This window comes from Pygocentrus nattereri, chromosome 21, assembly GCF_015220715.1.
Source record: "Pygocentrus nattereri isolate fPygNat1 chromosome 21, fPygNat1.pri, whole genome shotgun sequence".
In the NCBI taxonomy this organism is placed as follows: Eukaryota; Metazoa; Chordata; class Actinopteri; order Characiformes; family Serrasalmidae; genus Pygocentrus; species Pygocentrus nattereri.
Window position 1 is genome coordinate 21,757,437 of NC_051231.1, and position 22,307 is coordinate 21,779,743.

General features: G+C 38.9%; 1 protein-coding gene across 6 annotated transcripts in view; it reads right to left on the reverse strand.

The window, feature by feature from the left end:
* Positions 1 to 379: 379 nt before the first annotated feature.
* Positions 380 to 22,307, reverse strand: part of ppfia4 (PTPRF interacting protein alpha 4) — a 210,111-nt gene continuing 188,183 nt past the window's right edge. For 4 of the 6 annotated variants that reach the window (XM_037532540.1, XM_037532541.1, XM_037532539.1 and 1 more), the window contains exons 20-30: positions 20,244 to 20,325; positions 19,826 to 20,026; positions 14,921 to 14,983; positions 13,094 to 13,120; positions 11,224 to 11,399; positions 10,892 to 10,989; positions 5,851 to 6,026; positions 4,585 to 4,653; positions 3,499 to 3,679; positions 1,882 to 1,972; positions 380 to 1,565 (exon numbers count right to left, since the gene is read on the reverse strand). In XM_037532540.1, the coding sequence (XP_037388437.1) occupies positions 1,914 to 1,972; positions 3,499 to 3,679; positions 4,585 to 4,653; positions 5,851 to 6,026; positions 10,892 to 10,989; positions 11,224 to 11,399; positions 13,094 to 13,120; positions 14,921 to 14,983; positions 19,826 to 20,026; positions 20,244 to 20,325 (1,132 nt within the window). In that variant the 3' untranslated portion in view covers positions 380 to 1,565; positions 1,882 to 1,913. The remainder of the gene's footprint in view (positions 1,566 to 1,881; positions 1,973 to 3,498; positions 3,680 to 4,584; positions 4,654 to 5,850; positions 6,027 to 10,891; positions 10,990 to 11,223; positions 11,400 to 13,093; positions 13,121 to 14,920; positions 14,984 to 19,825; positions 20,027 to 20,243; positions 20,326 to 22,307) is intronic. The other 2 variants (XM_037532543.1, XM_017694725.2) reach the window with 1 other exon arrangement.

A 22,307-nucleotide genomic window follows, 5' to 3' on the forward strand; every position in this document is an offset into this window, starting at 1 on the left:
TGTGTGTTGTTTGGTTTCTGTTGAGTTTATTTGGTAATTCTGAATAAGTTTTAGAGAAGATACGACAGAGAATAAGCTCCCCATCATTTGCTTCCAAAATTTACAATGCAAAGTTGGACTAATACTATACAATAATAATAATTAATAACAATAATAACAACTAATAATATTTTAGGCTACATATTATTAAATGTTAGAATGTATAAAATAAACAATACGTTTTTTTTCCTTTTTTCAGTTTTATATTTAGAAAAATCTTAATTGGGTCTTGTGTCAGTCTTGACTCGACTACTACAAAGTACTGATTCAGACTCTATGTTTCTGGCTTGCAGTCTTGATTCTTGTGGTCTTGACTACCTCACTAGTGTCGAGTGTAAGCTTTTTTTTTTTTTTTGGTCATTTTCAATTATGCATTCTAGTTATGTGCCCCCCCCCGCCCCATCACATGATGCTACCAAGCTGGGAGGATGAAGGGTAGCACATTTCTTCTGAGAAAAGTAAAGTGCCACCTTGTCTTAACTGCCATTGGATAGCTCAGTACCCTTGGAGGAAAATGCTAGCTGCTCATTCTTTTATGTCAGCTAACAGATGCCCGGACTGGCCAGCATGGCATGAGGAGAGATCAATTATACTTTCTTGGACTATGAGCCACAGACGGTTGTGGCATCACCAGAGATCAAACTCACAATGTGTCGATGAGATTTTCTATCAGGTAACACTAAAACATTTGCTCATAGCAGTTAGTCATACACTACAGATGCGGCACATAGAGATTAGAGTATTCCTTTAATTCCTGGATATTTTTTTTTTCGGAAAGTAGATGAGCTCTGCTGAGATGACTGCAAACTCACTCTTCCCAGATACCTACTCAGATGCTACTGATATAATAAGCCCTTTTATTTTCATCTGGGACCAGCTGCCTCCTACCCAGATTCTAAGAGAAAAAACTGGTCTCAGGTCAGCATAAAAGGGCAACTTCCATCAACACATCCAAAACAGTGGCTACAAATCTAACACTATCAGACAGAGAGTTTCAAACAAACAAAAACAGTCACAACTGAGACAGATTTTCAGTATTCATACAATAATGATATAGTCTTTTCCATATACAATTCCAATATATATATTTATATATTTCTATAAAAAACATAATATAATCCATTTTATGTACAGAAAGAGACACTGATTAATACCTTGCATAACCGGAGGGGGGAAAACCTTACATAGTAAATTGCCATCAACACACCCAAGGAAGTAGACTAGAACTGACAGACTAGGGGCCAAGTACACCAGTTGAAAACGACCAGCACAATGACTAAATAACTTGGGGTTACTAGGAAGTGACCGACGTGACAAGATATCTCTTTTAAGAGCAGCTACGCAACAAGTGCGTTCAAGAGTTCAAAGTTCAGGTTTTTTTCCCCTATTGCACCGTTTCCACGAAAGCACTGGTTTCGTTCAGGAGGGGGGTGGAGAGATCAAGCCTCCTAAAGTTTCCCCCCGAATTTTGGCATATCACTCTCGAAAGGCCGCAAGCATGTGTCCATACAGGTAGTGGGAATGCACTGTCAGGACAGAGCAGAACACAGATAAATTAGGCAAGTATAGCCTAGTATGGCTAAACATGAATGAAAGTTACTAGAGACCAGTTAACACCTCTTCCTCTGAAATAAATGCCAATAATTTCTTGGTAGCTTTCTTTTATTACATCAAATATTCTTAAGGACAAAAATCTATTTTCAGGACTTGCTAGTGTTTTTAGCATTATGATCTTGCACTTGGCAGAAATGTTACTATTAATTAGCCTCGCCCGGAAACCAAAGAGCCTAGAAACACAGAGTTATACCAATAATTAGGATAAAATATATCAGAACAGCTTACCTGGTAGCATGAGTGCAGTTAGTAAAGCAGAGTTAGCAGGAGTAAGTCCTGACGACAGAGGGGTCAAGTCTCTGAGGTGGTGGGGGTCCAGCTATGGCACCACAGGGACAGAGGGGAGACAACATGCAATGAGAGAGCAAGCAAGCAGGAAGAAGCGCCTTTATGGAGACTGAATATAGCCTGTTAAATAAGCTAAAAAGCTAACAGTATGGGTGACATCTAGTTGCAGCCTGGCAGAACAGGCCTTAGGCTTGCCTCAGCAATAACTGGGTGTAGGAGCCCAAAAAGTTAGCCAACTATCTAGCATCTACCTAATGTAGTTATATAGCTTGAATGCCAGTGAAGTAGCTCACATTTAAGCTTTGTAAAAATTTGTTAGAGCAAATAAATCGTTCCAGAGAAGGTATGCCTCTGGGGGGCATTTAAAAATGTCCCATATTTTTTCATTAAGTATGAATCAAATTGACCTACACAATGTATATACTAACATACACACTAACATAGTAGTGGTATTATAAATACAAAATGTTTAATAAGTATATTAAACAACGTAAATCAAGTAAACCTGCTTTTAAAAGTAGAATTATATGGGACTACTGTGATGTTCCTGCACAACTTGAGTGGTTACTGTGAGTGAAGTCAAGTCCTGGTAAAGTAATATCCATTCATTTCTTAATTCTGAAATGCTGTTTCTACTGCTATGAATGAATTTAGCCTAAATACGCATAATTACGCATCAGCCTAAACTGACTTTAAACAGCTTACGGTAGGTAACAGCATCTGGTGGGTGAGCCAAATCCACTGGGTGAGGCAAACAATGCAGGATGGATTTAAAGACAAACTGTTAATGCTGGACAAGCTGGGCTGTGTGCCAGATGTTTGAGCTATTTGATTATACTTAAAAATACAGAAAGATGGTTCAATTTAAAACGTTCTTTCATTGTGTGTCTTCTAGAAGTCCTCAAACTTGGGGCCATGACCTCCTAGGTGACTCCAGGTGAATGCTAGGCTGCGGAAAAATCTCAGAAGTTGTATCTCTACTTACTAAGTGTTAATTTTGTCAACTTATGAAATCTGCTTCAGCCAGTTTCCATAACGTGGAGTTTAGACTTAAAATACTGAAGATCTGCTGTTGTAGGAGTCCACTTGGGATGTGAGTAGTGGCCGATAATGGCCCGTCTAAACAGGGCCAATAAGATTTTGCTCACTGGCAAATGATTGACCCCTCAATGCCCTGTGCACGCAGCCCTAACTCAACCCTAGCCCGAGTGCATGTGTACGTGGCGTCACTGGAGCTGAGAGTGCATCTGTCTGAGAGTGCATGTCTGCAGCCAGACTCTATTGCAGGAGTTAGGTCTGCTGGATACTACTTAATAGTCAGTGAAAAGGTTAACTTTATCTTAGTATTTTTCGGCCGCACAGCAGCACAGCATAAACAGCAAAGCAATATCTTCAGCCATTCCCAAAATGCTCAGTGGCCATCCATATATTTGTAGCAGAAACTGTTACTGCTATGGCATTGGTAGAGGCATCTGCTTAGCACTGCTAGCACAAAAACACACCACAGCAAGCCAATGAGAAAGCTGGGCTCATTCCACCCATGGAACACTGTACTACCTTCAGGCTGCAGCTGTTTCTTGGGCACGACAGCCATGGAGGAGGGAATAGACATGCTGGTGAGGCGGAAGCCAGCAGGTAGCGTCTCGATGGAGCCAGGCATCATGCCCAGTCCCTGGCCCTCCCGTGGCCTGAAGCGCTTCCTCCATGACGGAGACCTCCGGAAGGACTTATCATCATTCTGTTGAGAAAGTTTTGCGAACTGGTGAACATCTCCATTGACTACAAACAATGACACAGTGCCAAGTGTGCTTCAATAAAGACATCTGATCTATACTAATCTATTCACCAGTATTACATGTGGAGACTGTAAAGTAGGCGGTCTATTGAGTGTTTCACACTACAGTATAGACAATTATTACCAGTGATGCATGCCATCCACCTGTGACTGCAAATACTTCTCTGCTGTTTACCATGTTGACCCTACCTTACCTAATGTGTCTGTGGTGATATATTCAGAGACCTTGGTGATGCACTCTTTAACTCATTAGAATCTAAGAATCAACTTGAGGCGTTTGTAGTGTGCAAATCCATGCTAGGTAAAATGAATATTACCTGCATGCTACTGTGTTTTCTGCCACTATATAAAAGCTCCATACACATTCAGAATGGAATTTAGGTCCTTAAGAATGATCAATGATTTGTTTATGCCCTTCTTGAGTATCAAATTACCCAGTAACAAATGTACCCAGATAGCAAGAGTGTAGAGGCCCACTGTTGGCCCACTGACAGCAAAGCTAGTGGCCCACTGGCTTTTTGCACAGCGTTTTTTTTTTTTGCAAAGGTGTTTAAGCAGAGTATTAAACAAAATAGAAGAGAAGATCACAAACTAGTTAGACTTTGTATGCAGGACAATCTGGGTGGTCTAAGGGTAGACCGGCAGTGGCAAACAGTCAACCTTATCAAGCCAGTGGAACTGTACATGCTTGCTATCTGGGTAATGACAGAACTAGGAAAATCATGTTATTAAAAATTAATAGTAGATTAAAATGGTGCTTTATTGCCTTGTCATTAAAATGCTAAGAGCCTTGAATTTCTCTTGAAAGCAATTCAGGCTGTACTTTAAGTTTAATGGTACCCACTTACCTCCTCCAGACGCCTATCAGTCCCCAAGGCCAAGAGATTGTTGAACTCCCGTTCCAGGATCTGCCTGGCCTGAGCAATTCATAAGAAATATGAATTGAAAGAGTTATTTTTTGCATAGCATCCCAGTGTATTGTAAGTGAATTTAGGCTGCTTTTTTGTTCTAAGGAAAAGAGCAAGCTCCTTGTTCATCACTAAAAAAGTGATGCGTTGAATGCAACATTTAAGAACAGTATGAAAAGTTCAAGAAACATCTTAAACTGGTGAAGCAAACATGCTTGGGGATAAAGGAGCATCTAGGAAATACCTAGTCCTTAATGAGCAAGGATGGGTCAAGGGTGGCCACTTTGTGTCAGTGAGTAATACTACAGTTTAAGAACAACATTCTACTGTGCATAATATCCTAAAAAGTTACAGAGAACGTGAGAAACATTTGTGCATAAAAGGCAAGGCAGAAAACCATGAGTGAATGACAATTACTCAGATGGCACTACATTAAAAACTGTTAGGCTTCTTTGATGAATATCACTACATGGGCTTGGAAATACTTTGACAAATCATTGTCAATAAATGCTACATCCACTAAGTTAAGATTCTACTATGCACAGTGGAAGCCATATGTCAACAACGTCCAGAAATGCCGCTGATTTCTCTGGGCTCAAGCTCATCTGAAATGGACTGATGCACAGTGGAAACATGTATTGTGGTCTGACCTTTCAGACTGCTAATGGACATGATGGACATTGTGTTGTGGGCCAAAGAAGAAAAGGAGCATCCAGAATGTTACCAGTGTAAAGTCTAAAAGCCAGGTCTGTCATTGTATGGGGTGTATTAGTGCCCATGGCATGGGTTTGCAGCACTGCCTTCTAGACGACGTCTTTGTCAGGGACGTCCATGCTTATTTCATCATGGCAATGTTTAGCCACATTCTGCACACGCTCAACACAGTGGTAATATGCTCCTGTGCCAACTTTTTGGAATGTATTGCAGGCAAATGTATGTACATATTTAAAGAAATGATAATAAAGTTCATGAGGTAAAACACCAAATATTGTGTTTCTGTACTGTTTTCTTTTTTAATACGTCACAGTTACATTTACTAATTAATGCTTTTTATTTATTGTTTATTCATCTTACTGTTATTGACTGTTTAATATGCCAACCTTTTTAGAGTTGAAGTTGCTAATACACCCATGTGAAAATTAGGTAGACTTTTGAAAAGGTAAATAATTTTTTTAGTGTGCTTGCATTGACCTGACCGTCCTTTACCTGGGTATTCTGCATGGGTATCTGCAGGATGAGTGCAAGGCTGCTGAAGTCGAAGGTTTCATCTAGAGCGATGAGGGCTCCATGTACACCACTCTCCAGCAGGTTATTGCTGTACTCCTTTAGTCCGATGGTCTGCACCCAGTGCATCACATGGTCATTGGTCCACACCAAAGTGTCTGTTGAGGGTTAGAAGCATATTTGGTCTATATTTGCCTTCAGTGAATGCCAACCGAACTGCACTTTCATAATGTTTGGGAGTTTATTGCAGCCAATCATTTCAACTGGAATCTATAAATTACTTATGTGATTTAGCATTTTATGGAGAAATTACTGCTGAAGGACTCACTAAAAAATGCTCACTTTATTAAATTGAGTTACAATTTTCAGAGGTACAGGCTTATTCATCATTACTCAACGATGGCTGTGATATTCGGCTATAAATAAAAATTCATGCTATATTCATGTGATGCTAGTTAAAAGCAAATACAACCAAACCACACCCCCATACAAACACAATTCTGCAAGTCACCACTTTTATTTGAAAGACTGAAGCACTGAAGTTTGTGAAGGATATTAAATGGAAAACCATTTTTAAACAAAGAAGAAATCAAGTCACTTTTATATACCATATTTAAAGATGACAAGTGTCAGCCAAGATGCCACACAATAATATCAACTAAAGAGTTACCAACATTTTCTGATGGCAAAACAGAACAAACCAAGACTGGAGAGATGACTGAACACATTAAAAGGACTCAAATATCTGAGAAAATAAAAGGGTTTGTAAAATGTGACTTTGACATAAAACATACCCATTACGGCGGATTCCTTTATGAAAAGTAGAAGAGAGTTCCAAAGTCTTGCAGTTACAGAAGAGGCTTGGTAACCTCTGAACCTCATCTGAGAACATGGAATGTCTAAGAGCCACTGGACGGAAGATCATAGATCTTGTGAGGTGGAATGGAAGCAGAGAAGGTCAGCTATATAATTTAGAGCCAAGCCATGCGAAGCTTTAAAAACGAATCAGAAAATCTTAAATTTAACTCTGTATTGACTGGTAATCAGTGCCGTGAATCAAGTACAAGGGTACTGCTCTCCCTTTTCTTGCAACCAGTCAGGACCAGCTGCAGACGTGAAAAGCTTGACTGACATTCCTAAGTACAGCAAGCTGCCATGATCGACACAATAGGAAATAAAAGCATGAACAACTGTTTCCAGCTCCTTAAAAAACAGGATGCTTTCAGGTTTTGCTCTACTTCTGAGTTTGCTTCCCAAACGTAAGGGCAGAATCAAAGATAACATCTGTCTCTGTTTTGAAAGTTCTTAGATCCAGCACTTTATGCAGAGTACCATTTTCACTGTTTAAGTGGGAGATAGAGCTGTGGGTCATCTGCATTACAGTGATAGGGGATATTGTACTTCTGAAAAATGACCAAGGGGAGCATGTATAAAGAGAACAAAACAGGACCCAAGATAGAGTTCGGAGGTACCCCACAAGCAATAGACATTGAAGAGGAGAAAAAATGCCTTTCCAGATAAGAGCGAATCACTATAGAGCAGGACCTCTGGATTTCAACACCACACCACAGAAATGGCCAAATACACATTTATTTGTTCGGCTACAGTTTTTACTGATGAACGACATTTAGGTGAAGAAGTTAAACTTGTCCTCATTAAGCTGCCACAGAGCAAGGTATTCCAGAGATGAAGATAGATTGGAGGCTAAAACATAAATATCTCGCCGAGGAATCAATTTTGAATGAGCTTTATGTTCACCTGTGGAATTAAACTAGGACTACTAAATTAACAGTGGAATATGAACATGACAATTCATTCAGTAAACCAGCTAAAACGACTATGAAAACACATTGTTAAGCAAAGATTTTAAAAGATTTACTTCATGAACGGCTGTATTATTGCTGCTATATAGGAAAGAAAAAATCCAAATCCACTCTGACTCATCTGTCTGTTCCTCTGCATTTTTGGAATATATCATAAAACAGGAAGTATCAATGTGTAACTATAAGTTATTATTAAATTAAAAAACTGGACTATTTTGATTAAAACAAACATATTTAATCACAGGATTAATTCTGAAAAATAAATGATTTTGGTTTTAAGGATAGAATTGAGAACAAGCACTTGAGTGTTTTCCGAAGCATAAAGTATTCAAGTCAGGCCTAGTTGATACTGCTTTTTGAAGTAGACACAATGCTTGGAGGAGATCATTTACATATACCAGTCTTAAAGGCACAGTAACAAAAATAACCTGTTTAATTCTAAGCTTGGAAAATTGCCATGTAAAAAAGAATAATGAGTGTTGTTGTTATATAAACCCACACAAATGTTGTAAGTAGACCTCAAATACAAATATAATGTAGGACATGGCCCTGCAGACTTCATATAAATTGACATAAAAAGACCAAAATTCAGTAGTGAGATTCCACTGGTAGGGGTGTTCAGTCTGATCCACACAGGGCTGGTGTGGCTGCAGGTTTTCATTACACTTATTTAATCAGTTGGTCTCAGTCTTCAACAATTGGTCATGTGTACTCTGCTTTAAAATGAAAACCCACAGCCATACAAACCCTTTGCAGATAGAACTGTACTATACTGTATATAACTACTTATAACATTTAGCACAGACTCAAAATGCAACCTATAGAAGAACAGCTTCCTGGTTGCCACAGCCTACTACATTTACAGATCGCAAGCAATAATGCAATTTTTCTTTCAAAGAGATTAGTTGGCTAGTCTCTTAACAGCAAATCAAGAATCCTAAAAAGCGAGCTGACAAATAAATGAAAAAGTGGACCACGTGTGGTCACTAAGAAATATCAGAGTATTAGACACTTAATAAAAGTATGAAAACCACTGCTTTACAGCACAGCAGCTGGTCAGGGGAATGAGATTAGATGCACCCACAGTAACATACTGTCAGCAACACGTGTATATTCCTATTGATCTTTTCGCACAGCTGGCCAGGCAGCTTTCAAGAACAAAGCATGAAAGCACGTGTGCGCCTGAGTTTGTGTATGCAATCTAAGTGTGTGTATGTCTGTGTGTGTGTGTTTGTGTGTGCGCATATGAGTGTGGTATATGTTGATAGCAAGGCACATGAAAGGCTGTGGCAGCTGTGTCAAGTTCATGTGTCAAGCTCAAGTTCAGCAGGGCGCCGAGCCTTTAAATGGATTTGACACTACAAGCCTCAGCTGTTGACCTTCCTGCCTTCCATATGCATTGACCGCTCTAGAGCCACTAGATGATGCTGTTTCCCTAGAGAATTCAGCAGCCACCTCTCAGTATAAGGAGTAAACCCACTGTTGCCAGGGCAACCCAATGATGGTGAGGGGATGCATCTTCGTTTACTTTCATTTCATGAAAAAAATATTTCCAAAGGTTCCTCTTTTTTCAAAAATAAAACCTGAAATAAAATCAGAAAAAGGTACGGGCGCATTTTTGCCTGTCAAGACACAATGTAACCATACCAGAGGTCTCAGAGGTACAGCTGTGATCTTAAAAACAATCTACGTACCTTAAATAGATTTTAAATGTACACTTCTTGTCTTTCCGAGCGCAAAGGGGCATATTCATACCTTTTCATAACTTAATGTTTTAAGGGATAAAGGGTCAAGACAGAGTGGTAGCAGCCACTGCAACCTAAAAAATAAAATTGCACAATAAAATTGATACTGTTATGTTTCCTATCTAAAGATAGTGAAGATGTAACCTTTAGTGTACCAGCCCAGTGATGTGAGGGATCACCCCAGTCACAGTTTAGTGCCTTATGTGGTACCTTTTTTATGAGCGTGGTGTATATGCAGTGAAATAGTCAAGTCAAAATAAGTTAATAAATAATTGTCTTCCATCAGTTGCAAACTACTGTTGTGTGGAATGTAGCTAGCTTAAGCACAATTACACTACATGGGCAAAAATATGTGAACATCCCTTGTAATTTGTGGTTTCTACTATTTCAGCCACATCCATTGCTACTAGTTGTAGAAAGTATACAGCCATAAACAAACAGTGGCAGGAGAATGGGCACTAAACAGTTTAGTGAAATTCAACTTGGCACCACCATAAGCAGGGCTGTTTCTTGCCGTATAGGCAATTATAATAAGTGGTATGATAAGCAGTGTAGGCAATCATTTAGGGCCCCCGGGCCACAATATACAATATTCAATATACAATATTGCTTGAAGAATTTATTTATAGAAACAAATTAGTTATGTTGTCTAAAGGTGGAGCCAGTAGGTACACTATGATTATAGTGGAACAATATAGCCCTGCCATTCATTCATTTATTTACTTAAATTTTCTTGCATATAAAATAATATGTTTAAGGTATGTGGGGCCTCTTCTACTAGGATGTCACTTAGGGCCCCCAAAATGTTCAGAAATAGCTCTGCACCATTAGAGCTGCCCTGGTCAATTTTAGGTGCTGTTGTTATGAAGTGGAAACATTAAGAAGCAACAACAGCTCAGCTGCAAAGCCTCACAATCTCACAGACTGTTGAGTGCTGAAGTGCATAAACTCACTACAAACCTCCAAACTGCCTCTGGAAGCAACATCAGCACAAGAGCTGTTCATCAAGAGATTCATGGGCTGAACAAGCCTAAGATCACTAAGATCAGTGTGAAACTGAAGTTGTGTAAAGCTACAAAGGGAGCAGTGGAAACATATTCACAGGAGTGATGAATCATGCTGGCAGTCTGATGGATGAATCTGGGTTTGGAGGATGTCAAGCATACATTTTTGAAGAGGAGGAGTAATGGTCTGGGATGAATTAGAACTCTGAGCCAGGTCTTATAGCCTTACACCAGTGGCCAACTTCACTACTGCTCTCGCAAGTCCACATTAACACCCTATTATCTTGGATTGAGACACATACTGATGTGACATTTGGGTGTCCACACACTTTTGGCCATCTACTGTTGCAGCTAGGCTGATAAACAGAAAGAAATGTCACATGTATGTGCTCTGGATTGGCAGTGCTACAGAGTTCCCACAGTGTTATTGCTGAATTTAGTGCAGGGTTACCTTTCATTTCATTTTGGCACTCCTCTCTTCTTCTTTCCATCTCCTTCCTGTCATAGTTGAGCCTCTTCAAGCACATGATGCCGTACTGTAAACTGGCTCTGTTTGAAATCAAAATACAGTTCACAGTATAGTCATTTGGACCATATTTCACAGGCGTGAATGCTTTGAATTTTAAAGTTGATGGAAAATGCCATTTGTTAGCATGTTGTTGATCAGACAACAGCATTCCAAAAAAATTCAATCCAATTGTATGCTGAGGTTTCACTGGTGTTTCACTGCTCAAATGCAAATGACTGGGTGTGTGGTGTGTATATAATGTTTCTCAGACCCACCTGTGAAAGCTATCCACCATTTTGAGATGTGTGCGGAGGTCCTTCTTGGTGAGATGGTCCAGCATGCGAGCGTCCACCAGGCACTCCATGAAGTAGCTTCGATACTGGGGCAAGCCCAGGCTAGGCAGCCATTCATTCCCAATCCACTCGTGATTCATATCTCCATATGCAAGCGTCTGAGGGCAACATAGGATTACAGTCTTTTCTATGTGGTTTGAATTTTTCACTTGTTTACTTTGCTGAAGGAAGTTGTGCATTGAATGTACTTGATTCAGATGTGTACACTATTTCTGCATTAATCAGTCTCGTAAGGCCAGGATGTGATCTCATAAAGAGAATGTCTGGGGACGACCATGTGAATATTTGGGCTAACTTATGAAGTCAGAGCTCAAGGCAGAGGCAGTGGTGTGCTCAGTCGTTGGCCCATGGACGTAACATAAGTTGGCAGCTTGTAAACAGCTGGCCAAGCTTGGAAACTAAACATTCAGCGGCTTAGTACATGTACACTGTCTTCAAACAAAGTATTATAATTCACTGAATGCCTTTACATGCACGTCAATAAAATAATCAGAAAACAATCATAATTATAATTTCCGACATCTGATCATTTAAGTGGTTATGTAAATTCATGTAAATACCCGTGAAATGGCAACAAAATACTTTTAGAGCAATGCTGTAACTAACAACATCCTTGATGAAATGAAGAATTTGAATATCTTCATATTGTAGGTGACATATATTCATTTTTTCTATTAAACTAATTATGTTTTAAAAAAAAAAAAAGCCACAGCATGATGTTTGAGTTTTAAATTAGATTTACATCATGTAACTATCTGTGAGTTTACAGGCAGGTCGCAAAGCAGAAATGAGATTACTGTGTGACTCATGTAGACCTGGAGTTTTATGATTATCTGACTGCACAAATGCATGTAAATGCATTGAACAAATTACTGACACAATCTGGTTTTCTGTAGTTATTGGATTATTAATTGCATGTTAATGCACTTATTTTGTGCAGTAAGCACCTTGCTGACATGTTTAACAAGCAATAAATGTTTAACACGTTTCCAGACCTGTATTCTTGTTAGAAGAGCAGGTCTGGGCCTGTAAGACTTAACATTAATCAAATATTGCAACACAGTTACACCCAAACATAAGCAAACAGAAAGATAAAACTGGGCTTATGTAGGGCATCTTTTTCATGCAAAAAATATGTAACACTTGAATCAAGTAAATTGAATGTGTTCCTTTTTTCAGTGTGTGGTTTTAACATTAGTAATACACATTAGTAACTCAGAGGCAAAAGTAGTTACTAAAAATGATTGATGATAACAAAGTGAACCTAGTTTTGTAACTGCTGAGGTCCTGTTATTAAACCTCAGGTGAAAGACACCACTAATCATTTTACCACTTTAAAGTCGGGCTGGGCAATATAGCAAAAATACTGTACTCTAAATCCATTTAAACAGACCAAATTATGTTTGCAATGCTTTTGATAGTGTTCTTTAAGTGATTTATACTGTGATGTATTATATTCAGAGCCTTTTGCTGCTGCACTTTGTTGTGTACAGTGTATTTTGGCAGTATTTCCCAGCTTTAGTAGTAATATATCATTTTTATTTGACCTATTCATAAATAATTTCAAATACTGACAACATATTCAAGCAATTCTTTCCTGCAACAGGCTAAAATGACTACTTTTCTTTGTGTCCCACAGATCCAGGAGGCACATCAGAATAAATGAGCAAGGACACAGAGTGGCACTGCAAGGCTTTCTTTTGGTTGATGATCTGCTGTGGCAGCCAGAAGGTGACACAGTTTCTCTCTCTCTCTTTTGTTCACTCTATCCCTCTCTCTCTCTCTCTCTCACCTGTGCCCAGCTCCCCTCTTCGTTCTCCTGTTCGTCAAATTCCAGCGTGACAGCGTGTTAATGCATCAACAGAGACAGAGTCAGTCCAGAGCATTTTCAAGCAGAGCGCAGTTAGCCGAATACTCTACTGCCAGCCTCAAGAAGCACAGGAGCTGCGCGATTGTCAGCCTCAAACAGAGATTTATCAGATAAGCCACATGAAGAGATATGACAGCACCGCCCCTCAGGCTTAAAGTCTGTAATGGCTGATGAGCACTGATATTCAACATAACATGGGTTTACTTAACATCATTAAGGTTCATGTTAACTTAACATTATGGCATACAAAGCAAGCTGTATGGAGATTTCCAGTGAAAGGAAAATCTATTCCAAGAATAAGCTTAATCTGTGCTTGGGAAACCAAGGCTTTATGTAAGAGACACCCCTTAAATACCTTGATTTTCCAAGATTTCAATTTAGCATGAAATTTTCAGTCCATGTAAACAGCAGCTGGTGTTTTAATTACGTACAAAAAACAAACAATGGAATTACAAAGTGCTTAAATGATGGATGTTTAGCATTTTTCATTAAAAGTAATATAAAAGATTGTTGTTTTTTATGTTTAATGTTATATAATATATTACTAAATAATATAATATAATATTGAACAGTAGGTCACAATGGCAATTATGATTAATATGTTATTAATTGATCAGCTGTTAATTACAGGGGTGGAAAATGCATTAAGCTTGTACTGTTACACGGTTACATTTCCAAGAGGAAAACATGCTTTTACCCCTCACTTTTTCATTTAGATCCTATTTTTCATAAAGAATAGAGGTACAGGTCATTTGAATAAAATATGTGAAAAACAGGGCTTTTCAAAACTGCCCGTTGAGATAAATAGTACTTTTCATCAAGCTTTCATCTTTGAGAGAGAGGAGAAAATCAAGCTCCACTCTTGTTGCAGATCTGATAAAGTCCACAGGTGTTTCTGGGCCATGAGAAGCAGAAAATGCAACCAGCTCCTAAGACTGAATTCTGCATGTGTGGAAAAATATCCATAATAGAATGTGCAATAAAGGCAAAGGATGGCCACAATACATACTGAAAAACGTGACTTTTGATTTGGTTGTTGAGGCTTCTGTTTAAATCTCTGTTAAATATGTTTTCTGCTTCTTGGAAAATTAATAGTTTGTACTTAGTGCGCACACATGAACATGTTGACTGGAAATGAAATAAATGAAGGGTCTGACTTTTTGCTCTCACTCAAGTACAGTTTTGGTCCCATACTTCCACTTTTAATTAAGATTTGACAAATTACTCTTTTAAAGTACAGCTTCTTTGTACTTGTTCCACCCCTGGCTAAATAACACACACTGCACAGACAAACACAAGCCTACATTGAGCAGAACACAACATCACAACAACAGGGCTGGTTTCCCAGATCCAGATTAAGTCTAAGATGATTTTCAGTGGAGCATTAAATTTACTGGGTTAAAATGTGTGCATCGCCCCCACACAAATAAAATATATGCCATCAACATAATTGAACTTGAATTATTCAGCAGTAATTATGTTAATAAAATACATTCTATTCATGTGGAAACGGTGCACACATTAGAATTAAGTAATCACTTTTTCAGTGCAGTGTCACTCACTTAAAGCCTAACCTTCGTATGGAAAGCCAGCCTGAAAGCACAGTCACAGGCATGCCTGGTGCAGGTTTGGGGTTTTGGTTGACTATAGGGGTGGAGTGGGGGAGATAAGAAAGGGCAGTGGGGGGCTACGGAAGCATGGCATATGCTCGGCTCTGCAGGGGCAGGGGTGCCACCCAGATGGACTAACCGCTTTGGTGGAGGCTGCCATGTTCTCCATCTCCTCGTGAGTCACCCACACATTTCCGGAGGACTGCGCAGAGAGGGAGAGCACACACACACACACATACAAATACACACAGACGCATACACACAGATCATTGGTCACCCACAGTGAGAAGGAGTGTGATGGGTTCTATATGGGGAATGTGTTTTTTTTGCAGAACCCTGATTATCCCAGCTCAGCACCAAGTCTACCCACTCATACCACATTCAAAACAATTAAGCTGTTTTTTTTTTAATCTGAGTAAAATTAACCACATTTTCACTGGTTTAGCTTTGAATGAACACATTTCTGTGCAGACAAACCTTTAGAATTCAAGAGAATTTTCACTTTGCTTTACTATTCCAAGTAAATATGTAATTTCTTATTTATTCATATTTATCGTATATATATATATATATATATACACCAGACAATTCATTACACCTACCTTGTATCCACACTCTATGTCTGTTTTATCAGCTCTGCACACTAAATAGGAGCACTTTATAGTTCTACAATTACAGACTATAGTCCATCTGTTTCTCTGCATACTTTGTTAGCCTCCTTTGTGTCCACTCACTGTCACCTATTGTGCTCCACCTTGTAGATGTAAAGTCAGAGACAATAGCTCATCTGTTGCTGCACAGTTTGTGTTGGTCATCCTCTAGTCTTTCATCAGTGGTCACAGGACACTGCCCACAAGATGCTGTTGGCTGGATATTTTTGGTTGGTGAACTATTCTCAGTCCAGCAGTGACAGTGAGGTGTTTAAAAACTCCAGCAGCACTGCTGTGTCTGATCCACGCATACCAGCACAACACACACTAACACAACACCATAAATGAGAATGATCTACCACCCACATAATACCTGCTCTGTGGTGGGCCTGTGGGGGTCCTGACTATGAAAGACACAGTAAAACGGTTCTAGCAAAGTGTGCAGAGAAACACATGAACTACAGTCTGGAATTGTAGAACTACAAAGTGCACCTGTATTATAAGTGAAGCTGATAAAAAGGACAATGAATGTAGAAACAAGAAGATATGCTTAATAAACTTTTAAAATACTGCTTAAAAGTTTGGAATCACTATTCAAATCTATGGAATCAATATTTTCAATAAAAAAAAAAAAAATGAACAAAATAATTATTTTATGATGCTACTTATATATTTAGTAGGAAGCTGTTAGATGTGTCCAGAGTAGACCACTGATATTGTGCCATCATTCTGTCCATATTAGCAACTTCAGGTCTAGACTGGATTTCTTTAAGATAAAAATCAATAGAGTTTTTGAAAATCACCACTATCACTTCCTCTAGTAAACAAAGTGTGTAACGCATAGGACAAACTCTCAGACTTTAATGGACTTCATTGCCCAGACTTCTTCAGGAGATCATCTGACGTCACAGCTTCCTTCTGGCTCGGAATCCGAAACGGACTACATTACTCACAATCCTGTTGGGGATCACATGCCTACCTGTCAGCGTTCACACTGCCCTGATTACTAGAAGGTTTCACCTGTGTATGTTTGTCACATGTATAGTCCAGATAGAACATAAGCCCAGGCTTTAGTCAGAGTCAGTGTGAGGTATTGCTTCTTCTAGAACTTACTTAGCATTTGCATTAACTTATTCTGATTCCCAACCTTTGCCTTGTCTTCTACTCTGCCTTTTGCTTGTCCCTCTGGTACCTTTGCTTTGGATTATTGTTCTGTGCTTTGAAACTTTTTTGCCTGTTATACCGACCACGTTTTTTGCCTCGCCCTTCTGGTTTTGTTTGCCTGGTGTTGTGATCACTATTGTGACCCCTCTGCATTTTCTGGTTTTGACCCATGCTTGTTCTTTGACCATGTTTTGGCTTTGTGATAATAAACCCAATAATATTCATTTTATCCACATGTGCCTGGATTCTGCTGATTGGTTACAAAGTGCTTTGAGTCCCTGATGCATTTTGTCCTATGTACGTAATTCTTCAGATTAACACTGGATCCTATGAACTGACATCATAATACAGGAAAGTACATATAAATACCCTAAACAAACTTTGTCAAGTGTGGAATTAGGCTGCTTTGGCAGTAGTAGAGTCAAATAGGTGTAGTTGATGTTATTATATTATAGTGATGAAGTTATAATAGTAGACTTACTTTCTTGTGACATCATTTCAGTGTGCAAGAGTGCTAGCTTGCTATTAGTATGGATGTTGCAATGTTCATAGACCATGTAGGGCCAAATCTGTCAAGCTTAAAACATTTTTGTGGACCACGAAGTGCGAAAGCTACGATTATCAAAAGATCTGGAATGTATTGTGCTTTAAAAATGTTGATTAAACCTCAGTGCAAGAAATGCCTATAAGCAGATAATAATGATGTATTACATGTTAAACGGCGACTTCTGGTTTTCCCAGAAAACGTAAAACCTCTGATATACTTTCTGATATATAGCTTTTCAACCTACATTGTAGATTACTGTCCAACAAAGTGACTTGTATTATTAATATGACAAATGACACCAAACGTTTGTGGTGTATTTTATGTAATAAATTTACATTAGAATTAACCTGCACTGTTAAGAAAATGTGACAGGAATATAAAGAACGACTAAAGGATAAACAAGCGTGGATGCACAACAATATCTTTTTATCAAATTTAAATCATAGTAAAATACCTTCTTTTCTACTGAGAAACACAAGGCTGTATTGGTTGAAAATTTAGAATATGTGTCATAGTGGGCAAAAATCTTAGGCAGCTAAGAAAATTGTTAGAATTGTTTGTCTCAGTATAATATAAAAAATAACGTTAGAATAAATACAGATAAAGACTGGAGTTTTCGCTGCACTCTAGCCATTACATGGACTTGTTAAATTCCATCAGAACCTCACCTGATTTAATTTAAAGGGCCCACGTCCTTATGATTTTTCATATCTTTTATTTTTTTCCCAGAGGTCCATTTATAATTTGTGTGGTTCTACGTGCCAAAACAGTCCTAACTGACTTAATGTGACCATTTTCTAACCTCTCTTTATCCCTTACATTTAAACAGGCTCTTTTTGTTACTGTGCAAGACTCTTATAGGTAAATGAACTATGTTCTGATTGGCTGCTGTACATCTTGTCTCATTTAAAAAGCAGCCCAGGCTGAAACATTTGTTGTAACTTCAGCACTAATGGGCAGGGCCAAACTGCTTTAGATTAAATATGCATATATGTAAATGTGTTACATGTCTGACTTCATTAAAACAGTCAATTCAAAGGAATTGTCTTTGCAGCTTAGTGTCTATACATGGACTATAAAACAGGTTGAATGGCATGTCTTGAAACTTTAATAACATTTACACACCATTTAAAACGCTTATTTTATAAAATCAAAGTACTTTTTTTATTATTGTATTGGCCCATTGAAAATTGAATAGTTGAAGCAGGTGTTGGATTATAACTGTAAACAGTGTGTGAAATACCCCCTGGTATTTGGGGGGCCCATGTTGGCTGGACATTTCAGTGTTGGCTGACTGCTAACTCACGCGCCACAGCAGCGCTGATGCTACTTCATTGGCAGCAAAATGTTTGGTTTAAAAATTCTTCTTCTGGACATGCTCTATTCTCGCTTTGTAATATGATCTTGCACAGATTAACTGACATTCTGCACATCTCCTTTTGTGTCTTCAGTTCTAAAATGTGTAACAAGTTTTCAGATTAACACGTTTTTCAGTGTTATCCTGAGCATAGATACAGTTGCTAGGCAATGAAGGACTAACTGGATGAACCACTTTGCTACAGAACCACCCTAAGCAGGCCAGTCTTGCAGCTCTAGTTAGTTAAGATGCAGAAATTTTCCAATTATGGGTGAAGCAGCCCAGAATTTTGAGACATTCAGTGGTCCATAAGGTTAATTAGGAAATTCTAAACCCTCCAGAACCCCCTGTATTTTGCACATTGACTATAAATATTAGCTTTGCTTGAAAAAGGAGTTTGGAAATGGTTAAGCTACTATAATTGCCATGTATTGGGTAACGCTTAACTTAAACCTTGCAATATGACATTGACTAAACCACGCCTTAAACATATGACAGACATCACACCAAATACTGGTAACTGTCATGACAGATGCCATAACGTGTGATGTCAAGGCACTAACGTCACATAATAATTTTTGCATACTCTAGTTATCTGACATCAAGCATTATGACATCTGCCATGACAATAAAGGATAATGTCTTGTTATTGTTACCATTAATTGTTATGAAAGATGTCACAATGTTTGATGTTATGACAGTTAGCTAGAGTGCATCTAGCAAAAATTAGCAGGTGTCATAAGCTGTCATGACATCAAACACTGTGGCATTTGTTATGACAATTACTGGTAATGGTTACACAACACTGTTATATTACTGAAGATAAAGTAGATCTTGTTGCTGGTTATGTTAGTTCATGTAAAGTGTTACCATGTACTGCTTATTTGGGTTTATTCTAATGTTAGTGTCTTTTTGAACAAATATATGTTTACTGCTCAGATAAATGCCTTTAACTTTTACATAGTACTCTACCCCAGACAGAACTCTGAATGAGCTATAAGTAAGAAATAATTATTACTGAACTACATCATGCTATTATCACAGGTGACAACTGTGATTTCTAAAGGATCAAAAGACAGGGCTTACATTAGTTTATCAAACCAATAATGGCATCAAAATCTTAACAGTGAAGGGAGTGAGAGGATGAGGGAGGACTGTGTAGATAGTGCAGTTACTATGTTATGAGTGCTGGATTGTTAATAACTGCTGATAAATTAGCCACTCATGTAAATGAGTGGGCCAGGACTAAGCTGATCTAGAACATGTCAAGGGTTAGTGGGTGTGGCTTTAGTGTACAGACATAGGGTTAAGGGGCAGGGCTCTTACAGTGCGTGAAGTGAGGGGTGCAGAGGGACTGGTCAATGACACCATCTCCTGGATGGCCAATCTGAGCTTGAGCCGATGCAGCGGGTTGCTGATGCCAATCTCTCTCTGGATCTCTGTGTCGGACAGTGCAGACATGATGGCCCCGCTCTTCACGTTGGCACGGCATGCTGCCACGTACCACGCCGGCATCCCCACCCACAGCTGCAGGACGACAGAGAGGGGGCCGTCAGAGATAATCTTAGTCAACGGCATCATCATCGTCATCATCATCACAGACGCAGTGAAGCATTATCCTAATTACTGTCATCCTCATCAGCGAGATTACTGTAATTATAATCATCGAGATAATGGCTGAGTTACTGCATGGAGGCTGCAGGAGGCTGGGAGTGTGTATCTTTTTGTGTGTGTGACACTCTACCTCAAGCCAGGAGACCACTGTAGGGCCGTCCCACTGAGCAAATGGCAGGCCTTTCCTCCTGGCATCCTCCAGCAGCTCATGCCTGAGACAAGAAAAAGGGAAGTACTAGGGAAAAGCACTTCTACACCACTTCGTATTCTACAAAAAACAGCCTGAATAAGTCTTCATACATTCATAGACTCTTCACTCAGGCCTCGCATTAAGAGAAAGTATTTAACTTAAGGCTCAGTTTAATAAGCTCATTTATTCTTCTCCCTGCATTCCTGCATGACACATACAACAGATCTGGGGCATTAGCATCCCTCGTGAATCTATCGTTTCTGTAGCTGTGGGGTGTAATGATACGCAAATGCCACGATAAGATAAAGGTTGATTTTTTTATCACGACATATGATACATACAATGTCACACATTCAGTACAGAATTAGACAAGAAATGCTTAAAATGTATTGTTATATTAATTTGTTTAGTAATTGCCAAAACATAAACCAATTTTTTTGCACATCATTTTCTTAGAAGAGATTAAAGAAATAAATAAAAGAAATGTGAATAAAAATGTAAAAACTATAAGGCTACATCTCAGTATTAAATGAACTGAGCATTGCAAGTTTATTTCAAATATGATCTTGTGTTTGTATATAAAATCTGGCAATGACCTTCTGGCTGAGATGAGTGTGAGGGGATTGTCTAATGTGGCTCTGTCACTCTCAGCAAACAGCGGAACCCACAACAGAATAGAGAAGGACTCTACAACCAAATAGAGGTGCAAATCAGTAGCTATTAACATTCCTACAGAGCTAATTATTTGTTTTGCTCATTCAGAATTGGCACTTAGCATCTGCTTGAATCCTGTGGGGAGAAGTAGCCGCTGGGACTCGTAACTTCCTCTTTGCCAGCTTCTCCATTTAAGAATACTGCTGCTTCATTTAAGGTGGAAAGGAAAATTTTAAGAAGCTGGCTACGTTCAGCTTTGCGTTTTCTCCTCGCTCCATACCTGACAAATTTCGGTGATGTGTTGACAAATGAGTAGCATATTTGAAGTATTAGCTCAGATATGTACTCTTTACATTAAACGATGTTGGCCACCATTCACTCTAACTCTGTGCTCATCATTATTGTACTCAAGTGAGGGTTTTTTATGTTAATGGTTACCACTTTTAGGAATATAATGGACTGTGTTAACTAGAATTCCAAATACCATTCACTTTATCACACATATCATGAAACTGAACTATATTCAATTAAAAGTGTGTATCATCTTACAATCCCAATATTGAAAAAAATATTACCATGCATTTCGTAACACCCCTAGTGGCTGTCTTCATATTTCTGACCAATAATGCTTATGATGTATGCAGCCTAGAAGTCGGCCTTCTGAGGCCGCAGCACTGTAAATGAGACACAGCCTGCTACAGAAAACTGATATTGAGCCTGTAGGTTGACGCCAAATCCAACCTAATATTTTTTCAGCAGGCCCCCTAATGACTCAGATATTGTTATGCAATATAATCACGTACATATTAACCACCATTAGTGTGATGCTAACATGACATTGATATCCCCATTACCCATCTAGCAGAAATTAGCACTATAGTAGTGGTGGCAAAATGGGTAATCAAAGGCTTCTTATGAGGCAAATTACCAGGTTTCTGTATTAAACACTGCTGTGTAATGTATATGCTCATGATTTAGAGACTAGCCAAGGCTCCCAGAATTAATGAAGGGAGGGAGAGGAGAAGTGGAAATCACTTCATCCTTGAACACAGTCTCTGAGGAGTAAGTCAGCTCCACCCAGCTTCACTTGCTGTGTAGATGAGAGCAAATTCGAGACGAGTTTGATCTACGATTTTTCCATCAATCTGATCATGTTGCTTTGTGAAACTGTCGATGTGACACGGAAACAAACTAGACCATCTTCAGAGATGAAGTGAGGGGGTACTGGAAGTCAGACTATAAAGGAGGCGGGGCTGGCAGCGACAAACAAGTGGCTAATAGCTCACAGAAAAATGACTGATGGCTGAAGAGGCTCATTTCACTCACAAGATGACATGGGTCTGTCTACTG